At 46.4% G+C, this 24,139-nt stretch overlaps 2 protein-coding genes across 5 annotated transcripts in view; one reads left to right on the top strand and one right to left on the bottom strand.

The window, feature by feature from the left end:
• Window positions 1–823: 823 nt before the first annotated feature.
• On the bottom strand, window positions 824–1,889 carry PTRH2 (peptidyl-tRNA hydrolase 2). Its single transcript, XM_042830207.1, has 2 exons — window positions 1,829–1,889; window positions 824–1,480 (listed from the first exon to the last, which is right to left on the bottom strand). The coding sequence occupies exon 2, from the start codon at window positions 1,459–1,461 to the stop codon at window positions 946–948; it is 516 nt and encodes a 171-aa protein (XP_042686141.1). The 5' UTR covers window positions 1,462–1,480; window positions 1,829–1,889; the 3' UTR covers window positions 824–945.
• A 100-nt stretch (window positions 1,890–1,989) lies between these two features.
• The window catches only part of VMP1 (vacuole membrane protein 1), a 57,504-nt gene continuing 35,354 nt past the window's right edge, over window positions 1,990–24,139 (top strand). The window contains exons 1-5 of one of the 4 annotated variants that reach the window (XM_042829975.1): window positions 1,990–2,076; window positions 8,342–8,443; window positions 10,108–10,243; window positions 12,251–12,341; window positions 13,719–13,829. In XM_042829975.1, coding sequence (XP_042685909.1) covers window positions 8,368–8,443; window positions 10,108–10,243; window positions 12,251–12,341; window positions 13,719–13,829 — 414 coding nt within the window. In that variant the 5' untranslated portion in view covers window positions 1,990–2,076; window positions 8,342–8,367. Of the gene's footprint in view, window positions 2,128–4,722; window positions 4,842–6,577; window positions 6,723–8,341; window positions 8,444–10,107; window positions 10,244–12,250; window positions 12,342–13,718; window positions 13,830–24,139 lie in introns of those variants that run through there. The other 3 variants (XM_042829972.1, XM_042829974.1, XM_042829976.1) reach the window with 3 other exon arrangements.

Here is a 24,139-nt window from a genome sequence, read left to right as displayed (position 1 = left end):
GTGTGGGTAACTCCCATCACATTGGTTGAATTGGGAACACTGACCTGCCTGCAGATGCAGAAGCTGCACAGCCTCATCCAGAAAGGAGCGCAGCTTGCATCTTCCCTTTACAAGTGTTTACTGGCTTTTAAGCATTGAGCTGCAAACCCTGTTTAACTTGTTCAGTCTCATACCAGTTACAAGGTATTGCATCAGCTGCTGTATTGGAAACAACACAGTAATTCAGCTCCAGCTCTCTCCATCTGAGTGGGGCAATCTTCAGCTGCTCCAGGATGTAGCATTCTCTGAATTAAATGTCTTTCAAAAAAGCAAACAAACAAAAAAAACCAACAAAACTCATACAAAGGAAAGGGTGGGGTGGAAACTTATTTTTAGCACAAGCCTTATTCACTTACACCTCCTTGGAGCTGCTGTTCAGCCAGTGAGCTTCACACAATTCAAAATCCTCGATCCACTGCACAAGTTTTAAAAATACTGGATTCCTTCTTTTGGGTTGTAAAACTGTCAGCACTATTTTTCCCAACTCCACCAAGCCTAAAATCATAGAATGGCCTGAGTTGAAAAGGACCACAATGATCAGCTGGTTCCAACCCCCTGCTACGTGCAGGGTCACCAACCTGCAGACCAGGCTGCCCAGAGCCACATCCAGCCTGGCCTTGAATGCCTGCAGGATGGGGCATCCACAGCCTCCTTGGGCAACCTGTTCCAGTGCAAAACCACCCTCTGTGTGAAAAACTTCCTCCTAATATCTTCTTTCCCACTTCAGAATGCAATACACAAGCTAGAAAAACTCATCAACAGCATTAAGCTTTGCAAATTTACATCTTTTACAAAAAACGGTAACTTTATTTCTACTGGAGAACACACTGAAACATTCCAAATCTGGGATTTTATCCCTTCAGCACCCATCTACACCAGTGCACTCAAATTCCTTTGCTCCCCAGCTCAGAAGAGTTTTAGATGACCAGAAACTTTATCTACTACATCAGCAGGTCCCGGCCCGATACCGAGGACGGTCTGGGAGCCCGGTGCTATCTGAGTGCGACCAGCATCCTGTATTAAGCTCACAGTCAGTCCCAGGCGCTTGGCATCAGCCAGGAGCTGAATCAGAGTCTCTTCATCGGGAGCTTTGAGGACCACCTTGGGCTGCCCGCAGTACTCCCACTGCTTCAGGAGCTCGGGGTTCCTCCTTTGAACCTGCTTGTAGGCAGAAACGGCCGCGTGGGAACACTGCGCCGCTACTTTACCCTTCCCCATCTTCAGATCGTTGCGGACGATCAGCACCATCTTGAACTCTCCCGACTCTCCCATGACGTTGCTTTCGGTCCCACAGCCGCCGGCGGACGCCGCCATGGCGCGGTGCTGCCGCAGGAGCCGACCGCGGATGCCCCATCCCAGGCACACACCGCAGGCAACCCCCGCCAGGATGCTGAGGAAGCCGGGCTTGGAGAGGTAATCCATGGCGCCTTTGGGAGACGGGCTGTGAAGACAGAGCTTACCGTGATCAACTGCTTACTGAGAGACCGTATTTGCTAACAGGCCGCTCCCCTTTCAGGCAGCGGGAACGGTCACAGCACGCGGCCTTCCCCCACCTTCCCAGCAGCCAAAACCGCACGACTTCCGCTGGTTCGGGAAGCGGGAGCCGCATGTGACTGCAAGCCGCCGACAGAAGCACCTCAACCTCACCGGCCTCACCCAGCGCCGGGCCTCGCACAACCGGCACAATTCGAGGCCGACGAATGAAAGAAAGGCGAAACGGGCCAGCTTCTCTCAGGGCCCTCAGGAGAGCCGAGCCCCGCCCCGCCCCGCCCCGCCCCGCCCCGCTCACCTGCCACCTCCGCGCGCCCACCACGCTGCTGCCGCCCCGCTGCCGCCCGGAGGTGACGCCACGGTCGCGCGCCAACGAGGATCAGAGCGCCTGCCGCCTCCGCTCAGCAGCGGGCCGAGGAAAGGAGCGCGGCGCGCCGGAAGTGACGCACTCATCGACTTCGGTAAGAGGAGGGTAAGAGGCGGGCTGGCTCCACCTCTACTTCCGGGTTGGCCCGGGCCCAGCAGGAGCAGCCGGAGCGCGGCGTGGTGAGTGTGGAGCGGCGGGACGGCACGACTTTCGGCGCGGCTCTCTGCCGGGTGAGGCTCTGCCTTTATCGTCCTCACGGAGGCACCTCTTCCTCTTGGTGCTCTTCAGCGCTGCGGCCGCCCGGCTCCATTCCCCTCAGGCCCCAGCCCCGAGCCCTCGTCTCTATGGCGACAGCTCCCCCTCAGGGAGGTGCGGTGTCGCAGCGCCCAGCGGCCCTTGGAGGCCGGGGCAGCGCTCAGCGGGCACTGCGGGGAGCGGAACCGCCGCGCTTTGCCGGCTCGGGGTCGGCGGAGGAACGGGAGCGGAACGGGAGGGGCCCAGGTGGGGTCTGGGAGAACCCGAGGGGCCGCAGAGCTGTGGGGTTCGGGCGGTGCTGCGGGCAGCTCGTCACCCGGCCGCGTGGGATCTGTGCGTCTCGTTAGGTAAAAGGCCGGCAACCCTGTGATGGGATCACCTGGTGCCTCCCGAGGGACGGTGACTGATGACACAGGGAGAAATCTGTCCTTTGAGATGGGTCGCATTCCGATGGTCTTTATCTGCTTCTCTTGCACTCTGCTCCCCTGGTTGGCTGCCCTGTCGTCCCCCCCATTCTCTGTTATCTTCATTCCCAAAGCACAGCAGTGCTCTGTCCTGCCGGCTTGGCTGGGTAAACCCACATCCCTGAGGTGTCTCAGCGTTGCCTTCTGTTGATGGAACTTAACATTCACGTGTGTTTGTCTGCTTCTTAGCTTTCTATCTGTTGGCAGCTAACGATGACAGAAGCAATAAGATTCCTCCTTTCTTCCAGTTTTGCTGCTCAGACACTTTGACAAGTCGCATAGGTGACTTGAGGGAAGGGTTGCTGTATGTGTTGCTGTGTGTGACGGTGGCAGTTTGTCTGCAAAGTGCTGTGAAAGCAGGTTATCTGCCTCGAGCTGCATGTGTGAAACGTCCTCAGGGTCCTCTCTGCCCTTGTTCTCTCTGCTCTGCCGACAAGTGGGTATCCTGGTTTAGTTCATGTTGATTACGTGGGTTGGGAGGGGATGCAGCGTTACCCTTTGATGCCTTGGAGCATGTGAAAAAGGCTTCATAGTGACATTCCTCTTTCTTTTAGTTTATTGTTTCTGCAGCAGGGAATGGACTTTGTTATTATTGTTATTCCTTATTGGCAATAGATAATCAAAGATTACTTCATCCTTTGTTTTCAGAGGAGGGTTTGAACAAACACATTTCCAGTTGTGCAATGGTTGGTTAGTACTAGTTGTTAGTTTGAGCTAAGCTCCTTGTGCTACTTAGCAATGAAATCAGTGGGACTTGTAAGCTCTGTGGGAAGGGAGAGGAGAGCACTCATTGGCTTTGAAGTGGGAATTGGGAATGGGAAAGGTGAGTGTGCTGGGAACAGGGGCTGCCCTTCTGGCTAGAAACTTTGCCATGTCTGCTTCAAAGCTTTCTGAGTTGTTGTCTTTGAATGCCTTTTCAATCTGTCATAACTGTTTCTGACTGTATCATATTAGTGCCACTTGTTAGAATGTCTTAATGCGTATTTTGGGATCTCTGTGTGTGTTTTTCTCCTTAATAAGTTCTAATTTTAAAACAAAATGATTATTATTCCTGGTCTATAGTAGGAGTAGGCTGTTTTTTTCAGGTACAACTGCAATGAGAAATTATCACCTTCAGTTAGAACTTTAACTGCAGCTGGCTGGAGAAGTGACAGCTGGATGGACTTTGCTGTTCCAGGAGGACGAAGGGCGCAGCCTCAGGGCTGTTGCAACACTGTGCTGTTGCTGTAGCAGGTTGGAAGCACAGCCATGAGGTTTGGTGCCACACTGACCAGGCAGACCTGGGGAACAGTGCAGGCTGGTGGGTAGGTCAGCGTTTGGAAGCTGTAGAAAGAATACTGTCCCCACTTAAAAGGCTCGGAGTCGAGCTCCGTGGTTCATGTTACAGGCAGGGTGTTCTTACTGGATAGCTGAGGCAGCCCTAGTGTGACCTGTACTGGTTCCATCAGTCTCTAACTCTGGGTTCTTTTTGAGCTGCTTTCTAGCAGGATTCTGTTTTGTGTGGATGTGTTTCCTTGTGACAGTGACCTTCCTTTCCTCTCTGGGGCACAGGCAGCCTGCCCACGGAGAGCTGTGACACTGCCAGGATGTCTGCACGTGGCACCCCTGCAACTTGTTTCACTTAACGTTAAACCATCCTTTCCTAACAAAGATGTTCCAAAATCTTTTTGGAAAAGTAGAAATTTGATCTCTAAATGGTAACATTGCGCTTCTTTTTTTGGTGATTTCCTCTGGCTAGGAATTGGAAAATAGGTCTGGTGCACAGAGGCATAACCCACAAAAAGGAAACCTGCGGTCTTTAACTGAATTACTTGCTCTTTCCTTTGAGGGATTAAACTATTTTAGTTAGAAAAACGTGGGTTTTTTTCGTGTGGGAATAAATGTACTCCTATCAAAGTAGCCCATTATAGCTGTGTCTGTGGAGACTTTGTACATCTCTCAGATGTGTCCTCATTTACTTTAATTGAACTCTTCCCATGAGCGTTAAAGGACTGGAAAAATAGTTACTTTCTATATTTTCTGTGGCTTTTAGGAGGGTTGTTAACCTTCAAGTGAGGGAGTCTGTCAGCCCTGTATCACATGGTGAGCAGCGCTGTCTCTCTGTAGGTTTGGGAGAGCTCTCACTTTGGTCTTGAATGCCTCCAAAGCTGAGGACGTATTTGTTCCACTGGCTTCAAAGGCAGAAGAAGTAGTGAAGAGTGCCACAGTTTTACGGAGCCTAAGGGGTATGTAATGCTTTGCTTTGAGACCAATCTCATCCCGTGTTTAAAGGTGTTGGTGTGCAGGCGGTCTGCCTGCTGCAGGAAGGTGCTCTCAAACCTTTGCTGTGCCAAGGAACTGTGAATGTAATCTCTGTCCAAAGCGCTGCCTTTGTTTGGGGTGCCTGAGATCTGAGAGAACTCTGGAAGCCCAGCTTCTGTTCTTTGTTTTCTTATTGTGATCGATGAGCAGGGAGGCAGGTGAAGAAGAAATCGCTATCAGAAGAGTTGAGAAGGAAGAAGCAGAGTATTGGCTGGATTGGAGCATGTGGCTTAAAATGCAAGAAATGAGAAAAGGCAGAAAATGGTGTGCTGCTGATGTTCCCCCCCCAGGCACCTCAGCAGAACAACCTGAACTATAAGCATGGTTCCAACAGCTGAGTGACTTGTAGCTGTTAGAGAAGAGAGTCAGGGCTCCAGGGTTCTGCAGGGGCAGAAGTGTGAGAATTAGGGATCAGACACCATGTGGGAAAGCAGTGAGATCACCAAGTTCGTGTCACAGCTTCCTCACTGTTTCAAAGCCATAGAAAGGAGTCCTCAAAGCATCCTTAGTGCAGAAGTAAGGATAGTCAGCTCTGCCAGCACCCAGCTGCCTCTTCTTTCCTTTGACGTAAGTGCAGCAGCACAGAGCAGCCTCCGAACAGCAGGAAGAAGGGACTTCTGTCCTCTGTGATCACAGAGTGCAGAACTTGCAGTGCCTCCTGCTCTTCTGCTCCAATAGCTTGTTATGCTTGCACTGACACTGAAGCACCAGTCACAGCCTCGACAAGCCCTTCCCGTTGGCCAGTTTACATTTTGCCCAGCAATAATTGTCTTTTTGTGCTTAATGTTATGGATCACACTACGGCTGAATAATGCATTATGGGCTGTTTGTTCAGCCCCACAAAGAAGCTCTGTGTGATACAACAACAGCTCAAAGTTGTTTTCCTCACTCTCTTAAATAGTTGATATCTACTTTTGCTGGTAGCTGCTCAGTGCACTGGGTATATTTCTTTTGGAATATGAGCTGTGGGACTGTTCAGGGTTCGAGAGGAGTGATGGTCTGTTTAGCAGCTGGGACTTGATTTTCTTTGGTGAGCTTCCATAGGTTTGGTGTGGACGTGAGGACGTGGACTCAGTTAATGAAAGGTCACTGCAATTTGGCTCAGTCTGCTATTCCAATTATCCCCAGGTGAAGACATCCCTGCAGGAGCCATAACTCTTACTGGTATCATAGAGGTGGGCAGACTGGGGTGCTGAGCTGTGTGCACTCCCTCCTTCCCTCATGCTAATATACTTTAAGTATAATTAGGCTGCAGTAAATTGAGAAGGGCTTTCTGCAACCAGGAAGGGGCTGGGTTCTGAATCGCTGCCCTTTGGGACTGACCCTGTGATGGGCACCAGATCTCCCAGTCACCTGTGCTCTCAGATGGGAGTTTTTATAGAGCACTTCTGCAGAGTGGTGGGACTCTAGGACCTTCTTAACAAGTGCTCAGCCTACACAAGTGTGCGAGGGGGTTATTTGTCTTTGATGTAAATACTGATCTGTGTACTCGAGGTAGTGTTACGCAGAGCTAATCCCAGATTAGGGCCTTCCCAGGCAGGCGGGATGCAACTGGTTCTGCTGGCTGTGGTCGTGGAGGCTGTGTGTAGGAGCAGCACAGCTGGGAGCTGCAGAGATGGGTGGGTTTTGTGTGGCAGTGGTGCTGAGTGCAGTGCAGAGGGAGTGCTGTGCACGGCCGAGACCTTCATGTCCAACACAGAAAGAGTCTGTATTGCATGAACTGGCTTGCTTGAAATGGAATGAAGCTGAATGCAGAGAACAAACTGAGACTTCAGTTTTGGAGGCTGGATTTGCAAAGGAAAAAGGTGAGTTTCATAATGAGCAACGTGTGACTTCCACTGATGGCTTGAGTAAAATTTTGGGGTGTTTATCTTTAAGAATGTGACTGCAGTTCCCTAACATGGAACTCTCCTGCGTGGTGCCCCAGGAGCAGCAGCTCCTGTGCAGCTGGCAAGTGTGGATGCCCACTTCCAACAATGCTGTTCAGAGAAGGAGCTTTCTGTGTGCAGTATGTGCACATCTGGCTTGTGTGTGTGTACATGGATCTGATATATGTGCATAAATACATGTACAAAGCAAAACCCCCATGTAAGTGCCATCACTAGAAATTGAATGCTCCACAGCCTGCGGGGATCCGGTGCTCTGATGAGACCAGGAGGTGGCCCAGCATATGATCCGTATGTCACTGCAGTAAGTGGTCTGTGCCCTGCAGCCAGGCTGTGCTGACTCCAGCCACCTGCTGGGGGAAGGAATTTTGCATTTGTCTGCTGTTGAATGAATGGCTGCAGAGCTCCTGCTGTACCACCTCAGTCCTCTGCTGCCCTGAGCTCCTTGGGGAGCCCTGCAGTTTAAATGGGAGTGAAGGTCTCACTGCTGTTTACCAAACTTAAAGTGCTGCTTTGGCTCTGAAGGCCAGTGTAAATCAAAGGGGAAATATCTTTTTTTTGCCATAAAATTTTAATTTCCTGCACTGGGCAGTTTTATATAACCTGTCATTTTAATATCACACAGTTTCCCAACAAAAGCACCGTATCAAACCCTGTAAATCAAGCTTCCTTGCAGTGAGAATTGTAATGCAAACGAGTTGCTTTAGCTTTGTTGGGCTCTGTTCTCCAAAATGAAATTCCAGAGGCTGGTCTAAGATTCATGGGAGGGTGTTTAACGCCGTGGCTCTGGCTGGCTGCTGCTTGTGTTCAGTTGCACAAGCGTTGTCAACTATACAGAATGAAAGCAGCTCTTGCAATGTTCCGTTTTACGCTGGCTTCCAATTGCTGTGCAATTTCCTTTCCTGGATAAGGAAAACCACAGTGGTTCTTGTGAAACTTTAAGGCTGATCTCATCAGAAGAGAGACTGAACTTGCAGAGAACATTGGCTTTTCCAAATGCTTTTCATCAGGCAATGCAGAGCTTTCCTTTTCTACTTTAGAGATATTAGACCGTACGATGTGAGATGCAACTCTGGATCTTGGTTACCATGTTGAGGGGTTCTTTTTATGAATCTGGGAGCATTTTGAGATCTGCTTGCATGTGGCTTACCCACAGAATAGATCCTCTCTAATGTGCGAGTCAAAGCCTGAGCTTCACTTTGGGAATGAATGGGAGCCCATGCAATGCTCTGCTCCTCCTGGAGTGCCAGCAGGGGGCTGCTGCAGGGTGCAAGGGCTGTTTCACAAGCTTTTGTTCAGTCATAGAAATGAGGGAGTTTTGTCACTGAAGTGCAAAAAATTCGGATTTCTGTAGGTGGAAAGGTTTTCAACTTTGTCATTTGTGGGAATGGAAACACTTCTGCTTTTTCGTGATGTAATGTGGGATAACTGTGGTTTGGGGAGCTGCTGGGTGTTTGCATGCATCCTTTGACTACTGAGTAAACAGAGTCTTTGTAGCAGCGATGGAGACATGATGCTCTTTGGTTTTGTTCTGTTAGATCCCTGTACGTGAGTGATCTATGAAATGGCAGAGAATGGAACAGACTGTGACCAGAGACGCATAGGAATGAGCAAAGAACAGCACAATGGGAGCTTCACAGGTAGGTAGGAAATGTCTTCATGTTCTCAGCTGGTCAGCTTGGTGTGTAAGTGACCAGCACAGGATTTGAAAGGAATTTATGTTGGTATGCTTTATGCCGAGATAATGCAAAAGGAGACACCTGAATTACTACTGGAAACTTCAATCTGGAGAACTTCTGTAATGTAAAGCCACAGAATGGTTTCGTGCTATCTGCTGCCATTCAGCTTCTCTCTTACAGACTTCTCCTTCCAGTGTTCTTACTCTGTAGCTCATATGCATGTGATCCTCTAACAGTGGTAGGGGCTGCAAGCTAAAAGCTGAAGAGTTGGTATGGGTAGTAAAATCTGTTATGCTCTGGGAGAAATTCAGTTTTCAGTCTCCCAGTTTCTAGCTTTTCTGTTGACAACTTCACTATAATGCATCACTTTCAATTGTTCGTCGCTCGCAAAATAGTTAACAGCTTCATCTCCTGCCTTGCGCCTGTTGTTCTTACTGGTAATTCTGAAATCAGCTTGGATTGGTGTTTAGAATTTGTGAAAGGTAACCTGGGAACATTTAATGAAGACCTTTGTCACTGAATGCTCTGCGTGGTGTGGAGATGGTTATCATCTCAGTTGGTTTCCTGTCTGCCTTTGAATGTGCCAGTTCCATATTTAATTAACTTTTGTAATCAAGTGATTTCTCAAGTTGTTCACAGGCTTACACCACTCTGCAGTCTCTTACAGCGTTTACTAAAATCGTACAAAGTTGCAAAAAACCCAGGGCTGAAGCATTTTTATTAGACTTATGAAGTGGAAAAAGTGGGGAACAAAACTTCTTGAGCAAGGAATGAGCTGAGGTTGAAAGAGAAGCGTGTGCTTGTGTGTATGGAGCCAACCAAAGCCTTCCTGGGAATGTGGATGTCCAGTACTTGCTGCTGTGGGATTCCTGTTAGTTCATCTGAAGCAACAGGCACTTACAGCTGAGGAAAATTAGATGAGCACCGTGACTGAGGTGCAGTTGGTGTTACGGTGGTGCTGCACTGCAATGTAACCAAATCACTGTGGTTAGAAGCAACGAAATGTATCGTGTCAGTTTAAGTGAGGGGCTGTGGTGTGTGAGCAAAGCCTTCTCACAGGATCGCAGGAGCACTTCCCTTCTGGCAGGCTCCTTTTGGAGAAGCTGAACAGCCTGGCAAGGCTTAACATAACCCAGGGATTCTTACTGGGAGGGCAGATACTGTTATCCAGTTACACGGTGACTGGGTGTGTGGAGAGCACATGTAATCCAATCTGCTTCGATTGGAGCAGTCTGAGAATAACTTTGGAAGAGAACCAAACTTGAAAGTTCAGAGTGAAATGTGGGCTGTGCAGTGGGCGATAGAGATGCCTTTGACCTGGTGTGTTAGCTGATCTGAAACTAATGGTGCATAATGCTAATACATTTAACAGACTTCTTGCACCCTGCGCCCATTCTGGAATGGTTGTCAGCTACATGGAGGGGAAAAAAAAACCTACATTTCTTTACTGGAGGACACGTGATTTCTCATGGCTTTGGAGCAAATGCTTTGTGATCAGTGAAGGTGATGAGTGGAGCTCGTGTTCACTCCCTAACAAAACAAATAATTAACAGTGTAAATTTGGGTGGGGTGGAATCTGCACTGTCAGCCTGTGCTTTCATATTTCTGTTGCTTTTCATTTGCAGATTCCTCTTTGTTGAGTGAACGGAAGCGAAGGGACCGAGAAGAGAGGTTGAATATTGTCCTCTGGAGGCAACCACTTGTTACCTTGCAGTATTTTTTCCTGGAAACTCTAATAAACTTGAAGGAATGGACCATAAAGTAAAGATAATTTCTTTAACTTCTTCTAAGCATTCTGGGGAAACCCATGCTGTGATTCAGTAGCTCACTCTGACATCTCACTTTCCCCAATGATTCATAGCTTTAAAACTCTTTTTCCAGAAAACATTTATGTTTGTCCCTCAAAGGCAGCCACTGGCACATGCCACGCTTCCAGCTGCATACCCAGACCTTCTACCTCAATGACAGAAGTGTACAGTGGTCAGGTCTCAATGGAAGATAATTGCAAACTTCCTTCCTGAGAGTTGAATGCTTCCATTTGAAAGAATGGGACAGTGTTTAGGGATCCTGAAGGCAAGAGATCTTGCAGTTAAGACTGCAGTGTTAAGCACTGATCTTTTAATGTGTGTTAGTATCACTTTATGATCTTTGAGTAATTTAGCTAGGGCAAGGTTCAGGATTACGTGGAATTTGTGTTGGTGTTTATTTCTGGTGCTGCAAAGAGGACTTTGCTTCTAAGCTGTGTGGTCCCTTTCATAGCAGGAAATTACTTATTAAAGCATTTCTAGCATCATTTACACCCTGGATGGAATGGGCTTTTATTCTAGTTGTAACTGCTAATTGCATGTTTCCAGCATCTTCTGCTAATGCTCCTTTGCAGAGAGCTGAGGCTGGTGATAATGGGCTCTGTTCACAGACTGCTGGGCTGGGTTTGATGTGCTGACACATAAGTTCAGTTGATACAAACTTCTGTTTTCCATTTTCATCTTCTGCAATGAAAAACAGCAGATTTACTTAGGCTGAATCCCATTTTGCACTCCCCAAAATAATCTATTCCCCAAAGCCCAATTATTTTACATTCTTTCAGCTACCACTGGAAACTGTTTCTTTGAGCAGTGCTTTCCCACATCTTGCCTTAGCTGTTTCAAACAATCTCCAACCGTCACAGAAATAGAATTTGAGGTGTTATTTTAAGCTATTTCCCAGCTGTCTAGATATTGCATTTTATTACAGATAATACTTGCATCCTGAATTGCACAGCACATCTGTGTTATGTACCACTACCCAACACAGAACTACACAACCACAGCTGTGTTGTGTAGCATGACCATATATTTGCAGAAAATAAGACTGTACCATGAGCTGTGAAGGTGACCTCAAATTGAATCTTAATGGTTTCCTGTGTTCCACTTGAGTAAATTGCTATTTAAATGGTGACAGACTTGAAAATCTAATTCTTGCAGTGATATGAACAGCTACTTTTTTCAGCTTGCTAAATGTTGAAACATTTCTGAATGTATTTCTTTATTACACCTCTTGTATTTCTACAGGTTTCTGTCTTCCATCTGAATTGATATCTTACAGTTATAGTTTGCTATGTCTGTGCTTTTATAGCACTAGATGTCAGAAAACAAATGTATTTGGCCACATAATTAAGGAATTTGTATCAAGCAGGGTTGTTGCAACCTTGTAAAATTGGTCACATGCAAAAGCTGGCTGCCAAATTACATAGAAAAACACTTTTCCCCCTTACCTGCAGTAGTTTGCTGATACTTCACAGTCAGTTAAAACATACATACTAAACTTTGAGCTGTCACAAAATAGATTCTCTTCAACAGATCAAGAGAACCAGAGTAGTGTGTGGATTTTTGCTGTGGCTTTGCCCACCAACAAGTGGACTGAAGTGAGCCCTGCTGTTACCCACTCCCATCCCCTCTCCAGGGCCAGTGCCTGCTTTGTTCTGTGCTTGATCAGGAATGCTGCCCTGGGTATGAAATGCTCTTGTTAAAGCTGAACATTTGATGTTTAGGTTGTGTTTGCTTCCAGACAGCGACTTTGTTTTTCTTTATTTACAAACAAAACAGTGAAGTAGAGATTTTCCATAGGAACAAAGGCTCCCCAGGTATTTCTGGGGAGGTTTGTTTTTTATAATAGCAGACTTCTCACCTGCTGTACTGACTGCATCCACACAATCCCACTCCACAAAATAAGTTACTTTTAAATGAATGCTAAGTTATGAAAGGCTCTAACTGCCATTTGTCTTTTAAGATTGTGGCATCGGCGAAGTATCCTGGTGTCTTTTTTACTGATGCTTGCAGTGCTTACAGCTACGTATTATGTTGAAGGAAGACATCAACAGGTATGAGGTTCTCGAGTGGCTAATGCTTGTACCTGTGCTAAACTAGCTGTGCTGGGGATTGAATGGGATCTTTGTGAGATTCTAATGTGTCTTTCGAGCCCCTGTTTGCTGAAGGTTTTTTGTTCATGACTCCCCTTGTGTTGAGTGTGGGTGTGTTGTATTTGAAGGATGGGGGAGGATCAGCTGTGTATGTCATCTATCCTGTTGCATACGTAGGTGTTCCATTTCTCAGCTATTCTTGACTGCGTAAGCACACCTCTGATGCTGCAGCGCTCCTTAGTTGTGAACAAGTTTTCAACAGTGGTGTGAGCTCTGGAGAGAATGTTAATCTGAGTCATGATAGAACTTCATGGATTTCCAAGAAATGTTTCTTGCTATGGAAGGGGGGTCCTGAGCAATCAGGGTAGGCATGGATGTTGACATAAAATGGCTTCGTGGCTCAGGTCTCTCTCTCTGTTGTATCTTATGTGCCTATTGTCTTAAAATGGCTGTTTTAAAAACTTAGTTGTTTGGGGTTATGTGATGATTAATGTTTTTGCATCACTTGAAGAAGTGCAGGCGCTTGTCCCAAGCATGAGGAGATGATGTCTATTCCTTTCCCTTCTCCATTTCTCCTCGAGTTTCATATTTTCCCTGGAGGCAGCCCTTGTTAACCCAGCAGGACATTTCCTCGTGCAGCTGACTCATCTTAGTGCTGTTACTGTGAAAATCAGCAGGTTCCCAAACTCGGGGAACTTGTTTACTGTTATGCTGTGTTTCTAACTGGTGGACACACAGATCTGGAACAGGAGTTTTGGCCTTTTGGAACAGGTCTCATAGTGCAGTGAAATGATTTTTCAGCTCATAGCATCCTCACTCAATCCCGTGCTTGAGCCTTAAGCAGTGGCCATTTCTTCTTCCTGATGCCCAAACGCCTCCTTCATTAAGAAATCCTGCTTTGGTGCCTTCATCAGCACGAAGAGCAGAGCTGGATGCTCATCACCACTAGATGGCTCTTACAAACGGGTTGAGTTGCACTGCCCTGAGGTTGCTGCTGGCCGTGGGCTGAGCATGGCAGCGCCTCCCCAGAGCTCTGCAGGAGGCTGCTGGGAGAAACGTGGCACCTGTGGGACTGGCAAGGCTTGTGCAGCCTGCAGTGTCCTCAATTCTTCATCCCTCTCCTTGAGAACTTGCTGATCATAAGGCCTGTAGGCTTTTCATGTCAAAGAGTGTTTTCTGTACAAGTCTCTGCTGTAATTGTAGTAAGCTGCAAATGGAGGAACCTGGTTCAGTTATTACAATGCAGAACATCACCTGTGTTAGCTTGTAGCTTTAACATTCTCCTCTGAGAGACATCACCTCAGTTGTTTCTGTTCTCTTTTGTGATTTCTCTTTCAGTATGTGCGGTACATGGAGAAGAAGTTCTTCTGGTGTGCCTACTGGGTGGGATTGGGCATCCTGTCCTCTGTCGGTCTTGGAACAGGTCTTCACACCTTTCTGCTCTATTTGGTAAGCGTATTTTATGCCCCATGTTTTATCTGAATCATGTATTTCAATTGTGTGGTTTTAAGATCTTGTGAATAAGGGATCTTTCGTAAGTCCAAATGTCAAATACTTTTGAAGGAGAAGAAATACTCGGTGTAATACTGCAGTGCACTATGAGTACTCATGTTGCTCTGTGCTGCATAGCCCTGCTGTGTAACTTGTATGCTGTTAACTCTCACTGTGAAACAGAGTCAAAATCAGCAGTGTTCTGTGCTGTCATTTACTGCTATAAATAAAACGTTTTGTAGTGCTCAGCTCAAATGTTTCCATTAACAATTTTTCGGCATGCTCTTCATAGCTTAAAATGATCACTTTTGTATCAGAGAGACCAAGAATAGGCAGCTGCTTGGAGGTTCAGTCTGTATTCATTTTGCTTTGATAATAATGGCAAGAAAAATGTCTTTCTACCAAGAGAAAATACTCTGTGTTGTTCTGAAAGTGTATCTGATGTTGTTTATCTCAGCTCAGCTAGGAAAGTTGGGGAAATGTCTGGCTGTGTTTTGCTTTTGGCCATTGGATTAGTTCCTTGTTTATGAAACCACTGTCCTGGATTTAAGAAAAGGATTCATGGCCACGAAATAATTAAAACCAGTTTATGCAACAAATGTCATCTTGTATTTGGGACAATTACAGATGTTTACTTTCAGAACTGCTTTAATCATTAACAATAACACAGAAAGCACTACAGGAAACAAAGAACTCGTGTTTTTCCATGGAGTGAAGCAGTGCCTATGAAATCCAGAGGCATCTGTATCAGCTGCGTTTGCAGCAGTGTCAGCCTGTCAGTGTGGCTTCTCTCCTAAAGGCTGAAAGTACAGGAGAAAGGAAAGTGCTGCTAAACAGGAATGAGTTAATGCACACACACCTTATGGGTTAAGACTTCTCCTAACCAGAGGGATGGCATCCTCTTGGGAGCTGTTTGGAGAGTTTATAGTGCTGTCCCTAGTCTCGGTTTTTACACAGTTGTGTCAGAAATCTGGTCATTAACTGATGTTTTCCATTGTTTGCAAACTGCATCTGACACTGGGTTATGTTTTGGTGTACATCGATAGGAAGCAGAATAGGAAAGGCTCCCATTCTGTACCATTGGCTGCTCCCACACTGCTATCCTGTAAGGAAAGCACTTTTTATTCTCTTTTTCTGTAGGAAGGTGGAATGGACTGAGCTTTCTTTTACTCTGCTTTTGGAAATCGGGCTGTTTCCTTAGTTCTGAATTACTTCCATTCAGTGTCACAACGTATCGCTCGAGTTTCATTGGAGCCCTGTGTTAGGCCACAACCTGCTCTGACATTTAAGTCTCCGTTGGCTTAATTAGCGATTAGCGAGGGTGTTAAGTTCAGAATAAACGCACTTCTGGGGAACTTAACGTGGTGGAGCACACGTGGCTGCGTGCCACTAGATGGCAGTGGGAGTGTAGGAACACGGGCTGATTGCCCTGACTGCACGTTGCCATTTTAAGTGCCAGATCTGTTACTGTTGTCGGTACAGCAGCAGCAATACACGTAAGTAAGGCACTCGGCAGTATTGTCCAGTCCTTGATAGCCACTGAGCTTGAGGCTACACCTTGTGTGAAAGGGAACAGGAACTTGAAGCAGTCGCTGTCACTTTTACAGGTAAATTATTTCAGACTCCTGGATTTAACCCTCTGTGAACAAAGCAGTCAGGAGCTCCAGCTTTCAGGAGGAGTTTTAAAATAATTTACTGTTTTAATTGTCCAGCAGGCTCCTCTAAAAGTAGAAATGTAATAGCTGTGGCCAAGTCACTGTATTAACTTTCACATGAATACATATCTGCTTCCCATGTTCCATATACTTTAATTATGTTTCTTGACTATGGCAAACCTCATTCTTCCATTGATTCAAAGAAATTAAAAGTAAAAAACCCAAAACAAAACCAAACCCTCCTGTTTCAGTGCCGGGATTTGCAGGCAGCAGAGAACAGATTCTGTAAGTGTTTTAAAATTGCTCATAATTAATTGCTCATTTCAAATCTGTGTGTAGGGTGAGATTGTTGGGAATGCAATTACATGCCTGGAGAACAATGCTCTCAGGCCCACCCATGAGCTGCTGGGCTCTTGTTGGTGCTTGCAGCATTGTCTCTGCCACCGAGGGCTGAGGGGTAGGAATTGCTGGCATGTAGGCACCTGTTGGTGCAGTGTGCTGAGTTGCTTCAGCTGTGACACAGGTGCATCTCTTGTAAATACAGCCCTCCTGGTGCCTGCAGCTCATTCACAGCACGCTGTCTGTGAGCACAGCCTGCTAACTGGGCACTTCACTGCTTGTGCAATAGGTGCAGTATGTGAGTGACTCTGATGTTTGCTCTCCTGGCCCGGTGAGCTTTTTTCCAGTGTTGAGAACTATCATTTATCTGCATTCTTCAGAGCATCTACGCCAGCCACTCTGTTGTAGGAGAGATCCAGGGCTGAGGGTCAGGAAACAACGGGCTGGCTTAAAGCAGAGCCTGCAATCCTGAGCAGCCTCTGTCTGGGGGCACAGCACTGCCCCCAATGCTGTCAGCTCACATCTGCTTCTGATTTTGTTGGTCACCAGAACGCTCTTGCTGAATGATGTTGGTCTGAGAGGGAAAGGTGGGTTTTGGCAACAAAAAACCTGCGATCAAACTGACATTTCTGCAGTTCAAGGACTTGCTATATATAATTAGAGGATCCTCATGTTATCTGCTGCGTTGGTTCCCAGGTCAGTGCTGTCTGCTTGGTCGTAGCCAGCAGTAAGTGTAAAATTTGATATTGCTTTTGAGAAAGGATCCTCCAGCTGCAGCTGGCACCGAGCGCAGGGCTGGCACAGAGCAGGTTTCAGCACAGCAGTGTGAAAGCTGTCTGCTCTTCCAAGAATCCTCTTTATTCTGACACATTCAAAACAAGTCTGCTGGCTTTTATTCCCAAAGCCCATTAAAGTCATTTCAGGATTCTTTAAAAACACTTTAAAAATAGTAATCACGATATGGTGCTGTAGGAAATAAAGCTATTAGGATTAATGACTCCAAGGGTTTAGCAGCATGCAGGGCTGTCGTTCTGGGGGCAGAGTTTAGACTTGATATGTCTGCTCTTATATTGATGGTATATTAAAAGACAAATGGCATGAATTGCTTAATTGCAGGGAGATGACTTCTCATGCTTGTGGAGTGAAGGAGCAGGCAGTGCTGGTGGGGTGCTGGGCTGGAGCTGCCCTCTGCCATCTTCATACTGCTGACTTGGTTTCAGTTCAGCTCTGGCAATGGATTGCAGATGATGTGATCGAGGGAAAGGAGATCAGCTTAGAATTCATGCCCATCAGAAAGCCTCGTGCGAGAGCCAGCTGATACAAGTCCCTTCTGTATATATGCAGTGTTACAATCTGTAGTGGTGGGGGATGAATGGGAGCGAATTCCTTACAGGTCAGAAGTGCTGCGCGAGTTCTGGCTGCCTGCAATTGTTTGTGTTTTTGTTTTTTTTAAATCCCCATCTCTGCTCTCTTGCTGATAGAGCCAAGTGGAGCAACTGCCGGAGAGCTCTGCTCGGTGGCCGGGCTGCAGAGCAACACAAACAGGAAATGTGAGGTACAATAGGAATGCTTTGTGCACGGAGGTCAGAAGAGAGCTGGGATTTTGTCAAATGTGTGGGTTTGTCACCTCATTCTTTCTCGGGTGTTTTGTAGCAGAGAAGGAGCGTGGCAATAATTTCAGGCCTTGAGAAAAGACTGAAAACTGCCTTTAAAGAGAAGCACGTTGCAAAGACAGTGCCTTCATTGACTGGGCTGACTTTGGAGAGCCCTCCGGGGTTTATCTGGGCTGGAGGGTTCAACATCTTGCTTTTGTTCTGAATTGGTTCCAGGGCTTGGCTATGGCCAGAGGTCACGTTTTGGCCTCTGGAGAGCACAGCAGCTCACAGCCAGAGGGAGTCACGTTCTGGCCCAGTGCAAAATGAGCTGAGTTTAGAGTGGGAGCACTGAGAATCAGACACGTCGTGCAGTCGTGAGCTTGTGAACTTTTCCCAAAAAAAGCCCCAAAGCAGTGTTGGCATGCATCATCACAAAACAAACACCCCCACGCCCCTCTTTCCTGCCAGGACTACTGAACGCTTTTTAAAATCGCATTTGTTTCAGTGATCCAGGCCCTCACAGCCAAACTTGTGAGGAGACCCGAGGTAAAATCACAGAAGTGGTTCTCAAAAGAAAAGCTTACACAGCAGGGCTCACTCCAGCGTTGTGAAGTACGCGTTGTAATTTGGAAATCCACAGAATTTATTCTCATTCTTTTCCCTGTTAATGAGTGACTTTAATACAGGAGTATTTTCTCAGTGATTTTCTGCTTCATAAAAAAATTTGCTCTTTTTTTTTTTTTGTAGGGGGAATCATTCAAAATGATCATGAATAACTGATAGGTGATGTGTTCTGTGTGTAAAGGAAAAAAGCCAGCAGGAGAACCTGAGCTGCCCAACCAGGTGGGGGGACACAAGCACGCTCCCCCTCTCAGCACTGAGTTATTGTTGAGTTTCATATCCACTCCTTGCAGCTCTTCAATTCACATCAATTGGCAAGCCTAGGAAATAAAACCTGGTTCAGTCTAATATCTGTGATCAGGTTACTGCTATTGAATTAAGGCACTTAAGGGAAAATATGTGCAGAAGACAGAATTCAATTGTAAAGCAAGTTGAAATGGAGCCTGTTTGTGTAAGGCTGGTATGCAACGTATTCTTTCATTTGTTTCCTCCATGCCTTTAAACCTGCTTCCTCCAGCTGTCCTGCACTCTGCACAATGGAACATCCTGGAATACTTGAATCAACACAATTCACAAAATCACTTCTTCGCTTAACATCTCTTGTTGGGAACTGCTGCCTGCCGTTCACATGGGCTCTGTTCTGTTTGAAACTGCAGCTTCTGTGTTTGTGATGTGCTGATGAGTTGAGATGGGCACTGCTGCCAGATGAGCTGAGTAGTAACCTGGGTGCCTTCCTTGCATTTAAAACATCTGAGATTAAATGTGGCAAGGGGAAAATGTTCATCTAGAGACTGAGTGCAGTGAGTGCACCCACTGTTGTTTTACGTGTCGAAATACTGATCGATACAGCCAGCACCTCTGTTGTATGTTCTTCTGGATTATGCTGTGGAGGTAACAAATATTGCAGCCCCATCTGGGAGGCTGCGACCCCACCTCCCCTCCAGCTGGTGCCTGCAGGGAGAAGCTGCTCATCCTGCTGTGAGGGTGACAAAGCCTCAAAGGGAGCTGGGGGAAGGCTGGAAGCAGGAACCTCCCTCCTGCCCCACTGTGAGCTGCTGGGCCATCCAAGTCAGCACCCAAAGCAGGATGGCTGCCAGTGCCATACATGGCCTCCAGTGCTGCTGGAATCACTGCACGTAAGGAGCAGGGCAGTTTATCTCAAGCTGGAACTGTGGTAGTAAACTGCTAATGGGAAGCTCCTCCGGCTGTGTGGAGTTAGCTTCCTTACTTTGATTTTTCAGAAAACTGCAAAATTTTCATGTCATGTTAATGTTTAAACCATACTGAGCCTCTTGGGCAGCTGTGGGGTCTGAGCTTGCCCCAGGCTGCAGGGTCAGTGAGGCGGTCGGTGCACCGTTCTCTTCCTTTCAGTGGTTGATGGACTTTACCTTTCAGATGCTGACACTTGGTTTTCATGATCTGCTCTTGATTTCCTTGTGGCTGACCCTGGCTGCTGGGAGGTCACATCATGCTTTCTCCTCCTTTGCTCTCACACAGTCTCTATGCTGTTGGTTGTTTTTTCTTTCCAAATGAGCATCCTGAACTTTGTGCTTTTCTCGTCCCCGCTTCCTTGAGCAGGCTGGAAATAATGATAACAGTGCAAGGCAATCTCTAATTGAAGGCATTAAAGCCAATCATCACTGCTAGTGTCAATTTGAGTAGATGCTGTGATTTATTCCTTAGTAATAATAAGTGGTTGACTAAGGAAGGGCGAGGAAAAAATGTTGACAGATTATTTTTGTCTTCTGTCAGCACCAGAGTATGAACTTGAATTCTTCCAGTTGTGCCTTTTCCTGACGTGGCTCCGTGTGACTGCTACTATAGAAAGCAGCGTGGGCATAGCTTTACAAAGCGTCTGCTTTTCTTGCTACTCCTCAAAGTAGCAACATGGCCCCATTCTGCATTCCATAGGACCACGTGCCTGCTCCCTTGGTGGTTCATGTTCAGTCATATTCAGAGCTTGTGGCTCATCGTTTGGAATTTCCATCAGCTCTGCACCGTGGGGCAAAGCTTGACTGAAGTGGGAATGGAAACTTGCTAACAGACGTGTGACTGTGAAGTTAATACGTTGCTTGAAATGCCATGATGGTGTGCTAGAGCCCTGGCTGCCTGATGGATACTTGTGTCACCAGAGGATGCTGTAGGTATGGGATCCTTCTTCATTCTGAGACCCTTTCTATGTCCTATACTGCATACCAGACAGCACATCAAATCACGAGACGTTTTAATCTCGTCACACAGGCAGACTGCATCAACATATTTACTGACCACCTCCAGACCCAGTTTTCCTCCTGTAATCACAGAGCAGTTTGTTTTGTGGGCAGCTGTTTGCTGCTCCTGGAGATAAAAAAAAATGTGCTGTAAGATGGTGTTACTTTCTGGAGAGGTGTAGTGGCTTCAGAGACAAGTATGAGATGAGTCGCAGCCTGGGGCAACGCTTGCAGGATGTTTCCCATGAGAAGCAAGCTTTTGCTTTTCTAATTTATCTGAATCAAATATAAATGACATGTTTCCCCGACTGTGGAAGGGCTGAGTCTTGAGGCCAGTGTGAAAAGCTCCATGTTCACGAAGGAAAACAGATTTTTAGTGCATTAAGTTCAGCAGTGAGTTCAGGGTAATATTTTTCTTGCTGCAGACGTATCACTTTTCTAATATTTCTAAATTAGAATCAGTCTAAAATTATGTCTTCTCCAAAGAGAAAAGGTTAAAATTAGATGCTGTTCTTGTGCTGCAGCACTCAAGCAGGATGGCTGTTGTGTGCAGGGACATGTGAGAGGACTGCCTTTGAGATGCAGTTGTTTGCAGCTATGGGTTTGTTCACAGTCTGGATGCACAGAGTGATTAATAACGTGAAAACGTGATTCACTCTTAATTGGAGATGCAGTCATTTCTCCTCCTGGTAAAGACTTCTCTGTTGTAAATAAAATGAACATCAGTGTGTTTTTAGAGGTCTTGCCTTGCAGAGGTGAATTTCCAAATGTGATTTATAGATTTTTTTATTTTTTTAAAAAAAGACTCCACTTTCTAGACATTTCATAACACATTTGAAATAACTCGTTTCTAAGGATTAGCAGCATCTATTCTATCTGGGGTGACTTCAGTCACTAAACTTCCAAATTCTCTGAAGGCTGTGAGTTCAGGAGTTCAAGGTTGCCTTCTCTAAGAGTTGTGCAAATAGGGATTTCCAGCCGTTCCCCAGATTACTATTACTAAAGCATAGATTTATGTTGAGTTGCTCTTGGTGACCAGCTCTTGTCCTGTTTGATTTTAAATGGCACAGATATTTCTAACAAATGGCATTCCAGCCTGACCACAGGCTCCTGCTGGTCGTCAGCAGTGGCAAGCAAATGCTTCTAGCCCGAGTCAGCAGAACGTTTCTCAATTTCTCCTGCGTTGGCCCTTGTGAGTGCCTCCTGCAATGGGGGAAAAAAAACTTCATTGGAAGAGGGTGAGGAAAAGACAGTTGTGTTCAGGATCTTGCATGCCTCGAATTTCTGTGACTGTTCCTGGTTTGGCAAGCAGCACGTCTACTGAGTCGGCTGGTTTTAGTGTTTGTTGTCTGGTATGAGGGTTTGAAGTAGTTTTATGGAGCTATTTTTAAAGGTGGAGTTGCAGAGGAGATGTCTTAGAGGTTTTCCTAAAGCATTGAAAGAGGTAAACCTCAGAGTATGTGCAGAGGGGGAGAAGGTGGTGGGAAAGTATTGCTTGGAGAGGGTTAAAAACCAGTGTGAAATGAGTCCTTGTGACTCAAAGGGGCACAGATTGTGCATCTGAGTGAGGACTGCCTGGGATTTCCCAAAGGTGGCACCTGGAGTTGGCTCCCCGTGCTCTTAAAGCAGAGTTAAAACAGCCCCACAGAGCAAAATGGTGCCTGTTCTGCAACACGCAGACCCTCCCTGCGGCCACAGCCCTGGTCAGCCAGCCATTGTTTTGGGAGGTGCTTGGTAACCGGGCTCTGTGGAAGTGCTGAGCTCTGTGTGAGCTCTCAAAGCAGCGCTTGAACAAAAGCAGATGTGGGGGTGATGCATGAGGCTGCCGAGCTGCGAGCTGCTGGCCCTTTGACTCGCAGGACAGCTGGGCTGCACTGCGAGGACACGGGATTGTTCTGCTCTCCTTTGGCTCTCCCTGATTTCAAAGACCCTGCACTTCATCGCTCTACGTGAACTGCTTATGCTTTATTTTTTATTCCAGTTAAAATGTGGCTTCAGTGGGTTCTGTAACTCCAACTTCTTTCCATTATAGAATTGTTCACATTGCAGCAGAAGAATGATGTTCAATTGGTGTAGTCTCCAGGTGGCTTGTTGGCTATTTACAGCAGCTTTGCAAATGCCTTTATTTTTTCCACAGGCTGCCACTAGTAAGATGTTTCCTTTTGCAGACGTCTGTTGGTTAAGCTCTTAACAGGAGGTGATGCTTTGGGACTGTTGGGCCATTCTGAGGGTGGTAACCTCATTGGAAGAAGCAGCTCATGGCAAGGAGCTCCCAGAGAAGGCATTCTGTCTTTGCATCCTCTTGGGAGCACGGAGCTTTCTTTACACCACAGTGTGCAGTTTGAGAAGAAATGCTGGCAGCGCTCCGAGTGAAACCTTGCAAAGAGGACTGGGGAGGTTCATTACAGCACAGATGATATTTTACTACTGTAAAACTGAAAGTAACGGCCTGCCATCACAGCTGGCTGTAGCTGTACCGTAGTGTGGCTGACCTGCCAAATTTTGTGGAACCGAAAATCATACTTCTTGATTCACACACCATGTCGCCCTGCCTCGGCAGCAAGCTTGCGCTTAATCTCAAGGGAACGTAGGAAATGGTCATTTAAACTCAAGTGCATGGGGATTTCCTCCGTGCAAATTTCATGTTCAAGAGACTTCTACTGCCAATTTCTGTAGGTGAAATCCGTGAGTTAAGGAGGATGGCTCAAGAGACCTTTCTCTGTCCCAGGTTGGCCGTCAGACTGGGGAGGGGAAGCAGGGGGTGCAACTAAATTCTGTGAGCTTTAGAAGATGGTGGAGAAAAGTTACCGGGTTTGCCATGAATGTACTTGGTGATTTGAAGAGAGCTTCAATCCGTCTTTGCCCCTGTCTTCCATGAGTAAAACAGAAATGCAGTGTTTGTTTAGGTCAGTAATTGCTGGGAAGGGGGGGGGAGGATCTTGCAGCTATTACCAAAAAGGAGCCCATCGTCAATGTGACTTCTCACAGTGTCTCTAGTACATGCTGCAAGTCACTAGTTCATTCTTCCTTCCAAATCACTTCTTGTGTATCAAGTTCTGGATCTCTTCTTTCTTATTTTACTTCAGTGAACTTCAGAATTCGTATCTCACTGCCATGAGCTAAGTTGCTGTGTGGATGTGGCTGTGTAGGTGCTCTGGTCTCTTCGTTGAGGCCTAAAATGCTGGCATGAGTGAACCCAACTAAAATCTTCTTGAGTCTAGAAAGGCACTGAAGCTTCATCTTTAGTGCGAGGCTGCAGCATCTCACCCTCTCATGTGCAAATGAAGACTGTAAGATTCTCATACCTCAGGCTCCTGCTTTTCAAAGTGAGCTTTGGGAGCCTCAGAAGGGGAAATGGCAGCGTAGGGTTCTATCGTACTTTCTATTTCACTCATTATTTTGTAAGAAATCTGGCTTTGGGAGGTATCAGGTTATTGGTCTAATAGACCTCATTTAAAGGATTTCTCTTCTACAGCACCTAGTGCTGGGTTCAGAGTACAGAATGTAGCTGTAGGATTGCCTCCCGACTTCTTGTCTATTAAAATAACAGCAGTTCTTTAAGGCTGAAGCATTGAATTCTTCAGTCAACACTGATGCTCGTTTTTGGTGGTTTGCCCCAGAAATCGTTTAATGTAAGATGGAGAGCAGGAGAAATCCATCTCTGTGGCATTTAAATAACACCACAGTTTTGATTTATATTTCAGACCACTTTTAGCAAACAGCAGTGAGGTCACTTTCTGCTACATGCAGAAATACAGGCATGAATTAAAGCCACAGATCTTTGGAGAAAGATCTAAAAGTTGCAAAGCTCCAATGGAAGATGTGATAAGCTCTGGTTGTTAAAAATA

This window comes from Centrocercus urophasianus, unplaced genomic scaffold (genome assembly GCF_019232065.1).
Source record: "Centrocercus urophasianus isolate 14NV4802_14NV808 unplaced genomic scaffold, USGS_Curo_1.0 seq_33, whole genome shotgun sequence".
In the NCBI taxonomy this organism is placed as follows: Eukaryota; Metazoa; Chordata; class Aves; order Galliformes; family Phasianidae; genus Centrocercus; species Centrocercus urophasianus.
The sequence above is the reverse complement of the archived record's forward strand: the minus strand, read 5'-3'. Positions and strand labels throughout refer to the sequence as shown.

Coding starts and splice junctions, on each gene's coding strand:
- PTRH2 (XM_042830207.1), bottom strand. CDS start 1,461: ATGGATTACCTCTCCAAGCCCGGCTTCCTCAGCATCCTGGCGGGGGTT.